The sequence below is a fragment of the Lepisma saccharinum genome, chromosome 4, assembly GCF_977018435.1.
Source record: "Lepisma saccharinum chromosome 4, izLepSacc3.1, whole genome shotgun sequence".
Taxonomy (NCBI): domain Eukaryota; kingdom Metazoa; phylum Arthropoda; class Insecta; order Zygentoma; family Lepismatidae; genus Lepisma; species Lepisma saccharinum.
In genome coordinates this window covers 116,695,697-116,712,503 of record NC_139232.1, presented here as the reverse complement: position 1 = coordinate 116,712,503, position 16,807 = coordinate 116,695,697, and the positions used below count along the sequence as shown (strand labels likewise).

Here is a 16,807-nt window from a genome sequence, read left to right as displayed (position 1 = left end):
TTTCAAAGTGGAGGCGATTTTCGTTGTAAAAGGAAACGCTGTTTCTTCGTCCTATTTTCCGTCCGCAGTGAACCCTCCTTCCTCCCCGACCCTTCATCGATAACAATGAAACTGTCAAAAGGAAGAGCAGAGAAATCCGCCGCAAATGACCCGGCGAATGGCAGAGCTTAGTGGTTTCTATTTCCGCCGAGATGAAGGCTAGTTCCGGACATGCTGAGGAATCAAGGTTGAGTCACGTATCTCGGGGCTGCTCCACTGCCAGATACCCTTCGACACCCTGGTTGCGGACGCTATTCTGGACCATGAACGAGCATCCGGGCAGTTGGCCTATTTTTCAGACACTTCTCAACCCAAATAATGATAATAATATTAAAGGTAACAAAAACAAATGCATGGAAACATTATACAACCCCTCACGCCCCACTAACAAAAAATTATTGCTGTTACACGAACAAGAACACACCAACATATCAATCATAAGTTGTCCCTTCAATCGAAAGTGCCACCGGGTGCTCACTCAAACTGAGTACATGAAAGGTTTCGCAATCATTTACTGTAGTGGTAGGGAAAGAAACAACAGATGCAAGTGATAAATAGATAGAAAAATGAATCGAGAGAGAGAGAGAGAAAGTAACAGAAAGATATAGAGGAATACAGAAAGAAAGATAGAGATAATAGAAAAGAGAAAGAAAGATAGCGAATAAGAGAGAGAGAAGGGGTAGATATAAAAAGAAGAGAAAACCAGATGAAGAAAGAGGTACAGAATCAAAGAACGAAAGAGAGGGAAAGAAAGGCAAGGAAGGAAATAAACTAATAAAGACAGAAAGAAATAAGCAGAGCTCAGTTGAAAATATTTCGTTCACCCTTGAGTCAACCGATTGAATTAGACGCGACCCAGTGCCATAACTGTTCAACAAATATGACTCGTATTCTAGGAGCTAAGAAGCTGTATTTACATCTGTGTGGCCGAAAACGTTGTTTGCAACAGTGTTCGTGGGACTGACTGCTGCAGTAGGATATCTGTGCGGGCTCGTACTTGCACTGGCATCGACTTTACGTAAATGAACAAGTATCACGTAATACAAATGCATTATGCAGGCTATGTTATACCTGAACAATTCTGCGGAAATTCAAACAACATATAGCAACATATCGTAGGGTCCTCGGCGAGATTAGATTGCGAGGCCACAATTCGTTCTTTAAATTTGAAATTTCACTGTGAATCGATTCAAAATCTTCAGTCATACGTCAGCAAAAAGATTATCAGATTTAGATAATAACATTAATAATAAATATACATGATGAAAATTATATTTAATAATTTAACTCGACCTAAAAATGGTTTCTCTGCTTTTGATGGAGCTGAATTGGCTCACGACTTCTAGTCCGTGCTCGAAAGGTGAAAGACCGTACTTGAAGCGAGGATCTTCCGAGCCTGGTCTTCCAGTACCGTCTTGAAGTCGTGGACTGGAAGTGAAAGTCTTTCGAATTGAACTTCGACTGCAGCGCCAAATACGATCAGTACATAAAACTGAGGACACGTTGTTTTACCCGCGTTTTGAACACTTGTTTTTTACCACAGAAATCACATAGCATTTTCAAATGTTCTTACACATACATTTCCACACATTAGAAGAATTCCAGCCAACACCTTGCTGGCCTATAACGTGTGTTGCTGGCTTTCTACCTCCGTGAATTCAAACAAATGAACAACGAATGCAGAAATCACGTCATCAAGTTTGCAACGATTCGTGCTACGAGCTGTGGTCTTGTTTGCTTGTGTACTTGGCGCTTTCGAACTGCACCAGGTGACGTCACTTCTGTTAAGACCGTACTTCAAGTCCGTACTTCGTACTTTTCGGTCACAGCCCTAGTCTAGAGGTGAGGCGATGTCGTTCTCTATGGATAATAGGGAACCTGGCAACCCTGGAAAATGGACGACTGATTTAATTTAGATTTACTGTGCTCGGTAATTTTGTGCAATTTAAAGAGTTTATAGTGTGTTATGGCGACTATTCTACACATGGAGAACTGTAAGTACTATAGCACTATGTAGGATAAGAATTACTCTCCAAAATGTAGCATTGATAAAGAAATTGAATCAATTTAGCTCGTTCCAGTGGCTACGCGAATTGTAAACAAGCACTATTGCCAATTACTACAAAAATTACTTAGTGCTCTAAGTGCAGTGCAGTGCTTTGAGTATACTAAGTTATGCCATTTCAAATGTGCACAGTTAAAAAAAAAACATAGAATATATGATGTCCACAGGTCAAACATGGCGTTGTAAATCTTCTTCCAAAGCGAGACCAAGTAGTCTGCAACTAGAATCTACCATGCCAGCAGAGGTGCCAACTCGTTTGACATTTACAAAATAATCCAGGATCTAAGAGAAGAAGTTACCAACTTAAAAAAAGGAAATTTTGAAATTGAACGTGAACTTGATAAATCTCTGGACTTAACTAATTTGACTTTTTTAATGTAGCCTCTTTCAGTAGCGTACGCAGGATTTCAACAAGGGGAAGGAGGTTATTTCTAAAACTTTCTCCAAATTCACATTACCATTGTTTTATTACACTTTAATTAAATAATAATAATAATCACAATTAATTAATAAAACTTATAATTAATTAATTACTTGAATTACTACTAATACCACTACTACTATTAAGTGGTAGAGATCTACATAAATGTAGTATTTATGAAAACAATAGAGTGAAATTACTTTCTGGTCATTCGATTTTTATGAAATCCTGAGAGAGAATTTTTTCCTTTGTTACGAAATAACTGTCTGGTCAACGAGGTGAGACATTTTAAAGGTGAAGAAAATCCATAAAAACAAGAAAATATATTAAAATAAATTAAAATAATCAAAGTATGGAACTCATCCAAGGAGATGCGGTGGTCTGGTCGGTAGAGCGTCTGACAATCACGCGGGAGATCCGGATTCGATTCCCTAAATTGGTTGGAATTTTTCCGGCTTCATCCTCGCATAAATGTCCCCGATAATTCACATCTGGATTGTCTCGCTGTTTTTACCAACAAAACATTTTACACTGTTAAGCTTATTGTCGTTTGAATAATTGTCTAGTCAACAAGGTGAGACATTTTAAAGAGAGACATTCAAACGTGCTGCGGTAAACAATACAATGGGAAGGCGGACTGGCTTGTCCGCCTAGCCTTTGTCTATGCATTAGCCTCTTACAAAGAACCAACAAACTTATTTAGTTAATTCTCATTGGTCACCATTTTTGTCTTTGAATACAATTTTAATGGACTGAAAAGCTCCAAATATACGAAATATTTTATTATGCATCCTGCCCTCCAAAACGAAGCCATGTGCTATTCACATTTACTATTCCAGCCCCTCCCAAAAAAGAATCCTGCGTACGCCAGTGTATTGAACATTGTTGCAACCGAGATACAAAACAACATTTCTCCGTTTTAAATCATAGTTACCCTCATATTTTATTTTCAAGAACTTGTGTTTATTTTCAAGGCATCACTCTGAAGGAGGCGTGTGTTTGGAATGCTGTGCTTTTCTCCATGCTGCATGGAAATAATAATTCAAATTATTATTATTATTAGATGTAGTAATAGTATTGTTCCAGATCTTTCACTGTAATAAATTGGCCACTTAAAATTTTTGCACAGCATTTTCCATAATATTTCACAAGCTCAAGGGAAGGTTTAAACCCCGTAACCCCCTCCTTGCGTACGCCACTGGCCTCTTTTACTTGGTTGCTCATTATATGTACCAGTTAATATGAATGTCAGAATTTTGAATTTGTAAATCTCATTTTGTGGTATACGTCTGAAATGTTCTTGTAGTCTAACTAACTAACTAACTCCCTAGCCTTCTTAAACCCGAAGGTTCATGGCTGCAGCAACACAGGCCTTCCATCTTTCCCTATCTTGAGCAAGTTCTATATACTCTTTTCCATCTCTACCGATTTCCCTTAGGTCCATCTCAACGTTGTCCCTCCATCTTCGTCTTGGCCTTCCTACAGGTCTCTTACCATCAGGTTTCCCAACAAGAATCTAAACTCCTCTTTCCTCTCCCATTCGTACCACATGGCCTGCCCACCTAAGTCTTCTTGATTTCATTATTCTAATAATATCTGGACATGAATACAAATTATGTAGTTCTAAATTATGTAACCTTCTCCACTCACCTGTCTCCTCATTCCTTTTAGGTCCAAAGATTTTCCTAAGGATCTTATTTTCAAATACTCTCAATTTATGTTCTTCTTTCAATGTAAGGGGCCAAGTTTCTCACCCATATAATACTACAGGCAAAATTACTGTTTTGTATATTTTAACTTTTAGTTTCTTAGATATTAAACGAGAAGACAAAAGTTTATGAAGAGAGAAGTAACATGCATTTCCTGAATTAAGCCTACTTTTTATTTCCTCTTTAATATAATTTTCATTTGTTAATATTACTCCTAAGTATTTGAATTTGGAAACTGGTTCAAACGAATTGTTATCAATAATTAGATTTTGATTATTACCTAACATTTGGTTTCGGCCTGTAAGCATATATTTAGTTTTCTCTTTGTTAACTTCCAAACCTATCTCTTTAGCAGTTTTGAAAAATATTTTAGCATTATTCTTAATTGTATTCACATCATCCCCCAGTAAGTCTACATCATCTGCATATGCTAACAACTGAGTCACACCATTTAATTTTAGTCCTCCTTTAGTTTCTTTTACCTTCCTAACAGCATATTCTAATGCAAAATTAAAGAGCAATGGAGATAATGCATCTCCTTGTTTTAACCCATCATGAATTGTAAATTTGGCAGACATATTAATGTTCTTGTAGTACTTGATCCCAATGCCCCATGGGAAGCGAGGCACCCACTTTGCCCACTCGTTGCTGCGCCTCTGTTCCAACGTGCCCAAAAACTGCAGTGCCCTTCCACTCTACAATATGTTCTTGAATTGATCCGGGTTAGTGAAGAAAGTAAGAAAAGTAAGCAGAACTTCTTTTCCCGTTCACCTTGACTAGGCCTGCTGTGTGGCTCGTGACTCGAACGACATCCAACTCTGAATGTGAATTTCATTTAGGCCGACTGAAAAGTATTTTCCAGATGAGCTGTGCTTCGGTGTTCTCTCTTATGCTCCGTCCCATTGCTTCTCTCTTTCTTCTTCTGTTCCTCTATCTTCTATCCTTCCTTCTCTATCTCTGTCTTTCTTACGCTCTATCTTCGTTTCTCTACCTCCCTTCCCTTTTCTGCCTCTCTCTTTGTAACTTCATTTCTTTCTATTTCTATCTTATTCTTTGTCGGTTTCTCTGTCTCTTTCTTTCTCTCTCCTCTCTGTCTTCTATATTTATATATTCTATCTTAAATGTTTTTATTCCTCTTTAGACTACGTTCTTCCCCTCTTATTGTTTCATTCTTGCTTTGTTTCTCTGTTTCATGCTACCTCTTTCTCTCTCTCTCTCTTTACCCCTCTGCGTGTGAGCACTTGATTCTGCTGTAAATGAATTTGTAAATTTCTCACGGGGCGGGCTAACATTATATTACGGGGACGCCCCCACAAAAATCATCACACAGACCTGGATTCTGAACATTTTAGTTACGGCATCGCACAAGTTCTCTGAGCTATATGACGTCATCCTTAGTTCATTTGCTTCGGGATTGATTGATTTGGTTTATTTTTCTTCGGTTTTCTCTCACTTTTGGCTAATCACGAAGATGAATAGGATGAGTGATAACGTGATGAAATTGATGAAGAGACACTCGTAAAGAACACCTATGCCCATGCTGTAGTCGAACACTGGAATTGTAACGCGCTTCGTCACGGAGGCCGGCTTCTGAAATGGATTGCCAAGTAACTTTGCAAAGATAGGGAAGGGGGGGTTTAAACATAAATGACTGATATGAATTATATTTTTAAAGCATTCAACTTCATATTGTACCTTAAGCTCATGTTCTGCTTCGATCAATACTGTAGGAACTAATGAGGATTATAGAAGCTTTAAGGAAAAACAGATTCCAAGTGCATTAACTAGTAATTATATTGAGCAAAAGAAGAGTTGTTGCATTTTGTCTGTAGTAAATATACATTATAATTAATACATTAAATTCTACCACATCTAAGAAAAATAATGGAAAATATAGTTGCTTCTACAAGAGATTTGAATCTGCGATCTTTAGATAACTGGGCCAACTTCTTTCTTACACTTTTGCGCTTTCTTGGACGAATCAGTTCAGTTGATATTTTGTGTTACCAATCTTGTTATTTTAGTTATTTTAGAAGTCGGAAAAGAGTTTGTGGGCTGTTACTTAGAACTAGATTTCTGTGGTAATTTATCCTCACCCGTCTATTGTAATATGGTATATCTCACGCAAAGTGTCAGTGTTGCACGTTCCAACAGATTTTCATTGCTAAGCGTCAGTTCCAGCATCGACCACAGCCACCGCGTATGTATTAGTTTCTGATGGCACCACACTGGGTCTCGCAGTCACGATCCGTCATTGAGGTTCAATAACTGCGGCCGTCGCTCTGATGCTAACAGGAATCTCTGTTGCAGGTGGAGCAGGGTCTGCGTCTGTACAATCAACACAAGCAGCAGGCGGCCGTGAGGAAGTGGAAGAGCGCCCTCAAGAGGATCCGCAAGAGAGACGACAAGTTCACTCTCCTTGGGTATCTCTACCAGGCGTACATGGACTGGGGGAAATACAGGTAAGTCAATTATAAACAGATCGGTTACTTCATATGAACTTTCCAGCCTGACCATTACCAGTGCTTAGTTAGAGATCATTGTTAGTTCATTGAACTCTCCATCCTATTTTGGGAGAGCAGGAAAAGGTTCTTAAAGTCCTTGCCTTGACTCATCTAACCCAAACAGTTCAGTAGACCTGCTCGAGAAAAGTTTCTTAAAGACCAAGTATGTGAATTATAAACTTTTAGGTTACCTTAAATCTTGGAGAGCCGTGTTCATCAAACTTCCTAAGAGGAGAACTCCTTATGCATACCCCAGCTCGTTACATGAACGTGGGCATTGTCAGAAAAATCTAATAATATTGAAAAAAAAAAGTCAGTTTAAAAGTAATCAATCTTTGTTTTTAAGTTCACTTTATGCTCAGATAGACGAACCAGTACTGGACTTACAGTTTAAAATTGGGTACAAAAAACTTTATAGTGTATTTCCACTGGGAATTGGACCCATGGCATAATTGTAATGCCGTCGCCTTGTGTACAAAAGTTCAGTCCCTAGTGGAGGCACATTGTAACCTTTTTGGATCACACTTTAAATCAGTGTAGGCCCAGTGCTGATGAGCATAAAGTGAACTTAAAAACAGACGACATTGTCGAGGCCCTTTCGAAACTGTTAAATACAACACAGTGCAAAACGGTAAGTTCCGGGTCCACGTGGCAGAGTGGTTAACACATCGCGCTACGACGCCAGGGGTCCATTCATCAATTTCATCATATCATCACTCATCCCCATTTTCGCAAATTAGCCACAAGTGGCACAAGAAGCGAAGTAAAATAAAGCAAATTAATCAATGGTAAGTTCCGATATGCATGACACAAAAAAAGATTTCATCATGTTGGCAGCTTGTGACGAATTAACTAATGGTGAAAGTAGTCCCTCCGAAATTGACTCGTTGCTGCCAATATTTCTGAAGGTTTTGTAAGCCATCTTAAAAACCTCTTTTCATATGCTATTTAGGTCATCCGTTGCGTCTTCTGCAGTATCCTTATTGCCGTGTCCCTTTCAGCGTTTTATTCAGCCGGAGAAAAGAAGAAATCATACGATGGCACGATAATATGGAGGATGTCGAATATCTATCATTTTGTGATAAACAAGACATTACTGGAATGGTAGAACAGTGTGTCTTGCATTGTCATGCAATAAGAAGCATTGTCAGATGCCCAGAGTTCGGTCGGCGACTCCTAATTGACTCCCGCAGAGTTTCAGAACACCGAGCGTCAAACGTTCCGCTTATTGTTTGTCCACGTCATCAGCACTACGAATTGTTGCCAGCTGACAAGATCTTGAATCATCTTCCGCTAACACCCCACCTTTAATAAACGCCTCGTGCCATTCAAACACATGGCCTCTTGATAAGGCCTGGTCACCGTAGGCTTGATGGACACGATCCCATGTTCAGTGACGGTCTTTCCTAACTGACACAAAACTTAATATTCTCTCGCTGTTCAAGTTCCACATCCATTTTCATGACACAATGACAAATGCCACCCTGTCACATAGTGGTATTTTTCGGAACCAATTTCACGACTAAATATGTGACTGAATAGAATCTACTGGAATGCAACTGTATCTGAAATTTACACTGAGTTCTAGAACTTTTATGATGAATGTTGCATTAGTAGAGGCACATATTTTTGGTAAATAAAAAAGCAAAATTTCGGTACAAAAACTGAGTCAATTTCAGGTTCAAAAGCGGTAAATAAAATAAAATATCGGTGTTATAGCGGTGAAAAAATGGATGAAAAGTGGTATATAAAAAGACATACTGGTTTTAAAATTGTGAATATAATCCTAAATTGATGCGTTCCGATGAACCCGGGACATATTTCAGAGGCTACACTTATTCCACAGAATTAACATTTCACTTCTAATAGCACATTTATGTAGTTATCATAGCATTGAGTTTATTTCTGTGTAAAGGAGTCCAATTTTGCTTCTCCAATATTAACAGCAGAATTAATCAATGTTCCGGGAATTGCATAACTCTCAGGATAATTCAGACCTCAGAAGGTGTCGCGTCGGTGAATAAACCCTGAATTTCGTGTTTAAGAGTTCATTTCGCTTTTTGTAGTTCATTTCGCATTATTTCGTGACAAAATGTGGTCACAAAATGCATCTCACATTTCAAAAACATGAAAAATTAACACTACAATGTGTTTTTTCAAATTTCGTTTTTTCGTCAAAAACGAAATGTGCATGCCCCTATGCATTAGTTATGTCAGACAACGACACAGTTAACGTTGATAATGAAAATAAAAAGTAAACTTGACTCGTCTGTTCACTCCAAATAACCATTTTTCCGCTTTCGTATTTTGTTTTGTTTCATTTAAGTTATACTAATATTTATCAAATATTTAATATTTGCAGATACTGCGGGTGAACCCGGATGCACCATGAAAATGCAAATATCACCCCGTGGCTCGTTATTTTTTGTTGACATTAAGTTAAATTATATTTCTCTCTCTCTTTCTCTCTCCACGCATGCACGCACACGCACACTCACCCACCCACACATATTCCTACACAAGCGAACTTCTACTGGGCGTCTCCACGGCAAGCTCTCTCCAGTCCAGAGTGAATTTTATCAGCAGAAAGGAAGTTCTCCGAGTGACCGATGCGTTCCGATGAACCCGGGACATATTTCAGAGGCTTTCAGCCGCGCGCTCCCTCTTCCGGGCCCAAGTGAAGGGCCGTGACAGCTCCTGGAGGAGAGCCAGCCAATCTCTCTCCGACTGTCATCTTCCGGCGTGACCTGCAAGCGTGGATTAAACAACGTGACCTCGCTGGAGAAGGAGAGGCCGTCCTCCGGGGAGAGACGCAAAAGGTGTCGGGTTGCACTTGTGAAAAATTCACATTCGAGATAAAACTCAGTTCCATGTTGCAATTGGACCTTTCTACTCTCGGATCAGGTTTTTAAGGAAAGGAGTGGCCGCGGGCGGTAAACAAACCTTTGCTGTCTAACGTACATGACTAGAAACTCTCCTATCTCTGAGAAGTGTGGCTGAAATATCGATGCGCATCGATTGTGATGCAGTAACAACGTCAGCGAATCGTTTTAGGTGAATCGTAGATGTGGACGGACGACTTGGTGTCAGATAACCTGCGGCGTCTCCACTCCTATGATCGGGATGAATTAACGTGGGAGAGAGGATGGTGAGGTTTTTCCCACCGCAAGGCCCCCAAATGTCCCTGGCGAGAAAGGTAAAATTTTATTCCTGCTGGACGCATTTTCAACTAGCTGTCGGAACGTAACGTGTTCGGTTCACATCGTTTACTTTCGTGTCTCAAGAGCCGAACGCTGCTCGCGAAAGAAACGAATGGACATCCATATACTGCATTTTGCCAAACGCACCATGAGCGTACAGTTTCTATCGTAGCAAGGGTCAACAATTAAAGATAACAAAGACGAGAATTCAAAAAGCATTTCACGAAACGATGATTCTTTGGTTACAAAGAATTGCTTGGCGACGTTCTCACTGGAGATCCCATGTTATATAAAGTTTGATACAAAATATTTATCTCGCTATTATATTTTGAGCATTCCAGTATTATATGTTGTGCATCTGCACTTTCCCAGCCACATTCACATTTCTTATTGTTCGTTATTCCAATTCTGGATAAATGTTGCCTAGTACACAAATGACCCGATCTCAGTCTATTAATTAATACAATTAAATTTCTTGTAGCTCTTATATGATAAAACCATGGTTTGTGTGTTTTGAATTCAGCAAATGTTCTGTATGATTCTCCAACTGTAGGAAGTTCATTTCGACACCAATCACACCATTCATTCAAAATTTTATTTTTTACTCTAGGAAGAAGATCCGTATAGTATAATGATAAGTTCGTAATATTTGGAAGACACACAGCTTTCTTTGCACATTCATCTACATGAGAATTGCCTGTAATATTACTATGTGCTTTAATCCAAGTAAACTCAATGGTTTTTCCAGATTTTTGTATTGTTTGGACTAATTGTATACAATTTATAATGCAAGGTGATAATTTGTAAAGACTCTTGTAAGATGATTTAAGCGCCTGTAATACACTTTGCGAGTCAGTAAGTATTAAGAACTTTCGGAAATTTAACTTTTGGACATATATTAAAGCTTGGTAAATTGCGTAAGATTCTGCTGTAAATATTGAGCATTCTTGTGGAAGCCGAAATAATAGGTCTGTTTGATGTTGTGGATCGTACACTGCACATCCAACTCCTGACTCACTTTTAGATCCATCTGTGTATATAAAATGATAACATTCCATTAAGTAAAATATTTCGATATATGTGCAAATAACGAGGGAAATTAATATTATCCATAGGCTGTTGAGGATAATATAATGAAAATACAGGTCGTAAACGCATCTGCAAAACATCCTGGTAATCTTGAGAAAACGTGTTGTATAATTGTATCCAAATAGTATTCTTTCTTTTCGTTATTTTTCCTGTTTCATGTAAGTGTAACATATTTTTAGTACATTGTTGAAAGGATGTGAAAACTGGTAATTTTAATGTAAAACAATTATGTACATTTTATGTATATGTGTATTGTAATGGACAAGAAACGGCATAAAAGCTGTTAGGTTCAAAATAAAGGAATGAATGAATGAATGAATAGTACAGCGTTCACGTTGTAACCGATATTGCAATCCCACCAGGGAAATTGATGAAACTGGAGTATTTTAATACGAGATTATTAACGATATTTTAATTTTTAGAACCACTGAAATATAACCATATAAATGATGCTCGTGGGGAAAAAAATGTAGGAAGTGGAGTACGTGATTTTGGTAAGGTGTTACCAGGATATTTGGCTTTCTTTTTTAAAAAAAACAACAAAAAAACGCACCACTGGTTCCTGCATGTACAAGTGTTAAAAGTAATATAAGTACAAAAGATTCTTACGACAGTTGTAACTACAGTGATTTCTGTTTTCAAGCGAATTAGTTCAAATATCGAATTAAATATAGGCATATAAAATATTTCACAAGTGAAACGATTTTTCAATATGAAACTGTTGGAGAGAATTGGCATAGAGAGAGCAATGCTAGAAGTGATCAAGATGAGAGAAGGAAATTGGTTGGCGCACTAAGAAGGAACATATACAAGATGCGCAAGAGGGAATGGTTAATGGAGAAAGGGTTCGGGAAAGTACAAGATATCAGCTGAAAGATGACATTAAATAAGTAGATCCTACGCTGGCATGAAGCGTAAGGTGCAAGGTCGAAAATATGGAGGTTGCAATGAAAAACTTGTCCATTGCACAGAGAACAATGAATGAATGAAGTACCCTTAAAAATAGAAAGAGGAACGTGTTAAGCAGTTGGGTGGTATATGAATCTTCTGAGGTCATCCAAGGTCATCGGAGCGACATTGTTTCAAGCCATGCACTCCTAATTTATCTGGCGTGTGATTTCCTTCACGAAATTTTCCACTGTGTCCTATTTATGCTTGGACTGTATGTAGTGTGACCATATGCCAGATATTATATTTTCCCTTTTGAATCTCCCTTTTGTCAGCTTTTGAAATACTTTTGTGAGCCAGAATGTTCGTGACCAGGGATGTTCCGTTTCGTTTCATGCTCTCGGGATCACCATCCAATGAGCTGGATTTCCGAACAGCGGAATCTGCTGAATATTCGAGAAGCCGGCGCCTCGCATTGAATGGCCGCGTCCTCGAAAGGGAGCCGTGTTGCGGAAGGCGTAATCCGATTGCCTCGGGAAGCAGTCCGGAAAAGATTAATGAAGCAAGATTGTCTACGAAAGTAATCTCGTCATATATAATCTCCATTGGGGGGACTCGAACAGCCATTCGGAGACCGTTTGCAACTCTGGCACGCTAACAACAATCTGCGAGCTTTTCGAGAAAGTATTTATTGAGTTTTAGCTTCTGCAGATAATTTACAAGGCTTTTCTTTTGGAAACTTTTTCCACTCCTTATTTGTTATTTTAGATATTCTTCTGATTCTAAAGTAGTATAATGTCCAAAAACTTTCTATCTTTGAAACGTCATTTTTACCTTATATGTTTGGGTTTACTGTTCCTCCTGTATCCATTATTTACTTACCAACTTTCCTTTTGCATCCCGCTTTAGAAGTTCCGATGCACTCTCTTCTTCCTCACAGCTAAGAATGTTCACGCTTCTCAGCGTACATTGTTCGGTTCTTCACGATGTAACAAATCCTTCTCTTCGCACTTGAATTTACTTCATTGGCACTCACGAAGACGCACATTCTTCGGATTTCACTCCCCCCTGCTCTTCTTTCTTCTTATTACGGCTTTAAAATTCTCCTCCACTTCGTTTAGTATTTTCTTCCGCACAACTTCCGACTTCCTCTTATTCTCTCACCTGCAGTTTCTACAGTATTGCAGATTAATTTCTTTCCATATTGCCAAAAATATTTCCACTCTAACATTTTTGGAAAATGTTGGTTCGTACTTTTTATTGACCTAATTGAAACTGACACATAACGGCGCCTGGAAGAAATCGGAAAATATTAATTCCCCCAATTAAAAAGTACAAATGAATTAAACTCGATAAATGACATGAATAATGTAAATAATAATTCACTAACTGAATCTATGTGCGTGAACGAACCTTTTTAGACACTTATTTTGGCTTCAACATTAATTCCCTAGCACCTTTTTTCACCGAATGTAAACTTTCATTGTGTTTTGTGGTGGTACTTGATATGTCAAGTAAGTCCAATGTAGCTTAACTTCCCAAGGGGATCACACTGTGGCACCACGGAAACAGCAATGAAATGCTACATAGACATCCAGCTTGTTACAATTAGCATTCATGGTGAAATATACAAACTTTCGAAATCCACTGAGATGAACTTATTTAACAGCACGAGACACGGTCAACATTATAGGAACAACCTGTTGTTGGTTAAAGCGGTGCTCTGTTGGAGGGTCCTAATACCGTTTGTCTCCGCTGAGGCGAGTCGTGAAAGCTTTTATAACTTCTGTTGCAGTGCAATTGTTCGAGCTCTCTTCTGGGGAAGTTGAAACTTTGGTCTTTGGTGTCGAAAGTTGGTCTCTCGGAAGAAGGAGCAACAGATGTCGTCCGGGATGGGTGGGTCATTCTGTTCAGTCAGAAGGTTCCGTAAGAAAGTACCGTGCAGTTTTTAAGAAAATCATCGCCAGAGTAATAATTAGGGCACGGATATTTATGAACGGAAAATACCTAAAACGTACAAAATATTCAAATAAATATGCACTTTAGACAAGCACCTTATCTTTCTTAAACATTTTCTTTCAGTTACCGCAAAACGCTACATGTAAACAGATATTTATTATTTTTCAACTCATACGATTTAGCATGTAATAAATGTAAAAGTTGCAGTTATGAATTCTTCTACACACTCTTGTTTACTTCACACTGCTGTTTTATAAAGAAAAAAATACATTCCATTGAAGATCACGATTGCACTTGATTCCATGGTATCTCAAATTTTCAACCTTAAAACTCCTTCTGTTTTCAACAAGAATATTTTCATACTCAGAAAAAACTCGCTGTACTTCACAAGATACAATTGGACAATATTTTAAGGCAACAGTATCTGACACGTCAAGTTCATCTGTAGACTGGCCGTTGCATTGTCGTCGTTTCTCTGACTCAAACGGAGCAGTTGTTGAGTGTTTCCGCGATAACAACGAACTAAGTCTTACCTCCTTGTTCTGTAAAAGAAAATGGAGAATAAACAGAAGTGACGGTTTGGTTTGAGTTGGTGTTTTAAGTCCACTTTATGCACAGTAAGGCTAATCGGGACTGGATCTACGGTTTAAAGTGGGATCCGAACCACTGTGCCATGTGCCTCCACTGGGTATCGAACCCGGGACCCCTTGGTTGCAAGGCCAGAAGTGATGGAAGGAAATTGAAAGTTATTTTATTAAGAAGACAATACACCTAACGCAGAGACGTAACATGCAATTTTAGTGGTGGTTGGTGCCGAAGTCAACTGCACGATTTGATTTGATTTTGATTTCATTTATTAACTTCGCTTTCTGTGCCACTTTTACACTCAGAAACATCCATGCCCAGGCCAAGATTCGAACCTGGAACCCCTGGCGTCGTGGCGCGATGTGCTAACCACTCCAACTGCACGAGAAGCGTTTCACCTCCTCATCGTTATCGAAAACGTTGACCTCTCAACGGCTCCTTAAGTGTGCCTACCTCCGTGAAGTAGTGTTTAGCACTCTCGCTACTACGCCAAGGGTCCCGGGTTCGAATCCCAACCTGACAATGGGTGTTCTTTGCGAGTGCCCCTTCATCCTCAGCTTCACGATTAGTCAAAAAGTGCCAGAAATGAGAAATAAAACAATCAAATCAATCAATCCAGGTTCATCCAAAATAAATTAGGAATAAAGTAATACCTTATTATTAGTTTCTAATAATAATTCTTATTTTGAGTTTTATTATTGCTACTATTCAACTTAATATCCACAGCTCCACTTTTATGGCTTATAGGAAATTTGACACGGATGGTGACGATGGATTGATCTTGCCCAAAATAGGAACAAATGGAAGTATTGTGCTCCAGTAATAAATCTTCGGGTTTAGGAATGCAAGAGAGTTAGTTGTCTTAGTTCATATTGAAAAGTTGAAGAAAATTAAGTCCCCTCCGTGGACATCTTGTGGTTAACGCAGCGACAAATCAGTGAATCACCAGCAGGAGGTGCGCTTGACACTGGAAGAAGTTAATCCGGAGACAGAGAGAAGTTCCCCGAAGAAGACGGAAGTTGACATCTCGCGAAGGAGCCTTGCAGGAGACTCGAAGCCATTAATTACCCGCAGCCTCCGTCAAGGATCGCGGCAAGAACAGAGACTTCGCTCTCGGCAAACAAAGTTCCCCAACGAGAGCGATGCCTCATCGGGCCTTAAGGTCTCATCCCAAGGTTCATGCGTCTGCGTTTAATATACTCCGGGATTATGCATTCGCTTTTCGCTTCGTTTCTTATTAATTAAAGCGGTTGCAGAGTTGACGTCGGGAGCACGCGTACGTTAACGCACCGCACGCAAGAAGTTACGCATAGTCGAAGTGGTAAGGGAATTAATAACGAGGGAACATTGGGATGTTTACCTTTGCGAATCTCCTGATAAGGAAGTTTAGAAATTCCATCGGCTGTGAAATACAAGACCCTTCAAATGAAAATGAGTCAAATTTCCCCGAATTGCGTTTGGAATTTTAGATTTATTTTTACTTATTTGGTGTTTTAAGTCCACTTTATGCACGGTAACGCTAATCGGGACTGGACCTACAGTTTAAAGTGGGATCCGAACCACTGTGTGCCTCCACCGAGTATCGAACCCGGGACCCCTTGATTACAAGGCGGCGACGGTACCACTGCACCATCGGGGAGGCCCTTGGAATTTTAGAGTTAGGTTGTAGAGCAGCCCATGGCTGAACCTCTCCTGCTAAATTAATATATTATTACTTTATTAATAATAATTATCGATAATTGGTGTTGGGAACTATTAAGGTTTAACAGCAATAAATAATCACTTTTAACAACCACACAGTCAGGAGAAAAGTGACGTCGTTTCTTGAAAAATGCACTGAAATTCTCACAATCACGAACTTCGGGGAAGAGGTTCGAACCATTACTCTAATAACACCGTGCTGGAAATTTGAGTTTCCGAGTATACAAAAAAAATAAGAACAATTTTCTATCCAGGTGTTATTAGAGTAACATTTTTGCTCTCTGGTGGACCCAGTGTTACTAACTTTGCTGAATTAGATCTAGTTACTCTTTCACGTGATTTTTATATATGTATGTGTGTGTGTGTGTGTGTGTGTGTGTGTGTGTGTGTGTGTGTGTGTGTATATGTGTGTGTGTGTGTGTGTGTGTGTATCTAATAATCACATCCCACCCCACATACACACACACACACACACCAAGAGAGTGTGTATGTGTAACTGCAATTTCTATCCAGCACAGAAAAATAAATTCTTCTTTCTGACAAAAAAAAAAAAAAACTTCCGAGAGAAGAGCTTGAAGCGCCCTGAGCTTGCAATTCGTTTCGTTCCAGTAGATGCTAATGTCTCCAAAGAAAGCTTCGAATCTGTC

The 16,807-nt window shown here is 39.1% G+C and overlaps 1 protein-coding gene across 1 annotated transcript in view; it reads left to right on the top strand.

Moving 5' to 3' along the window:
- Nucleotides 1–16,807, top strand: part of LOC145987069 (43 kDa receptor-associated protein of the synapse) — a 203,351-nt gene that overhangs the window by 161,558 nt on the left and 24,986 nt on the right. The window contains exon 4 of the mRNA XM_083121526.1: nucleotides 6,545–6,696. Coding sequence (XP_082977652.1) covers nucleotides 6,545–6,696 — 152 coding nt within the window. The remainder of the gene's footprint in view (nucleotides 1–6,544; nucleotides 6,697–16,807) is intronic.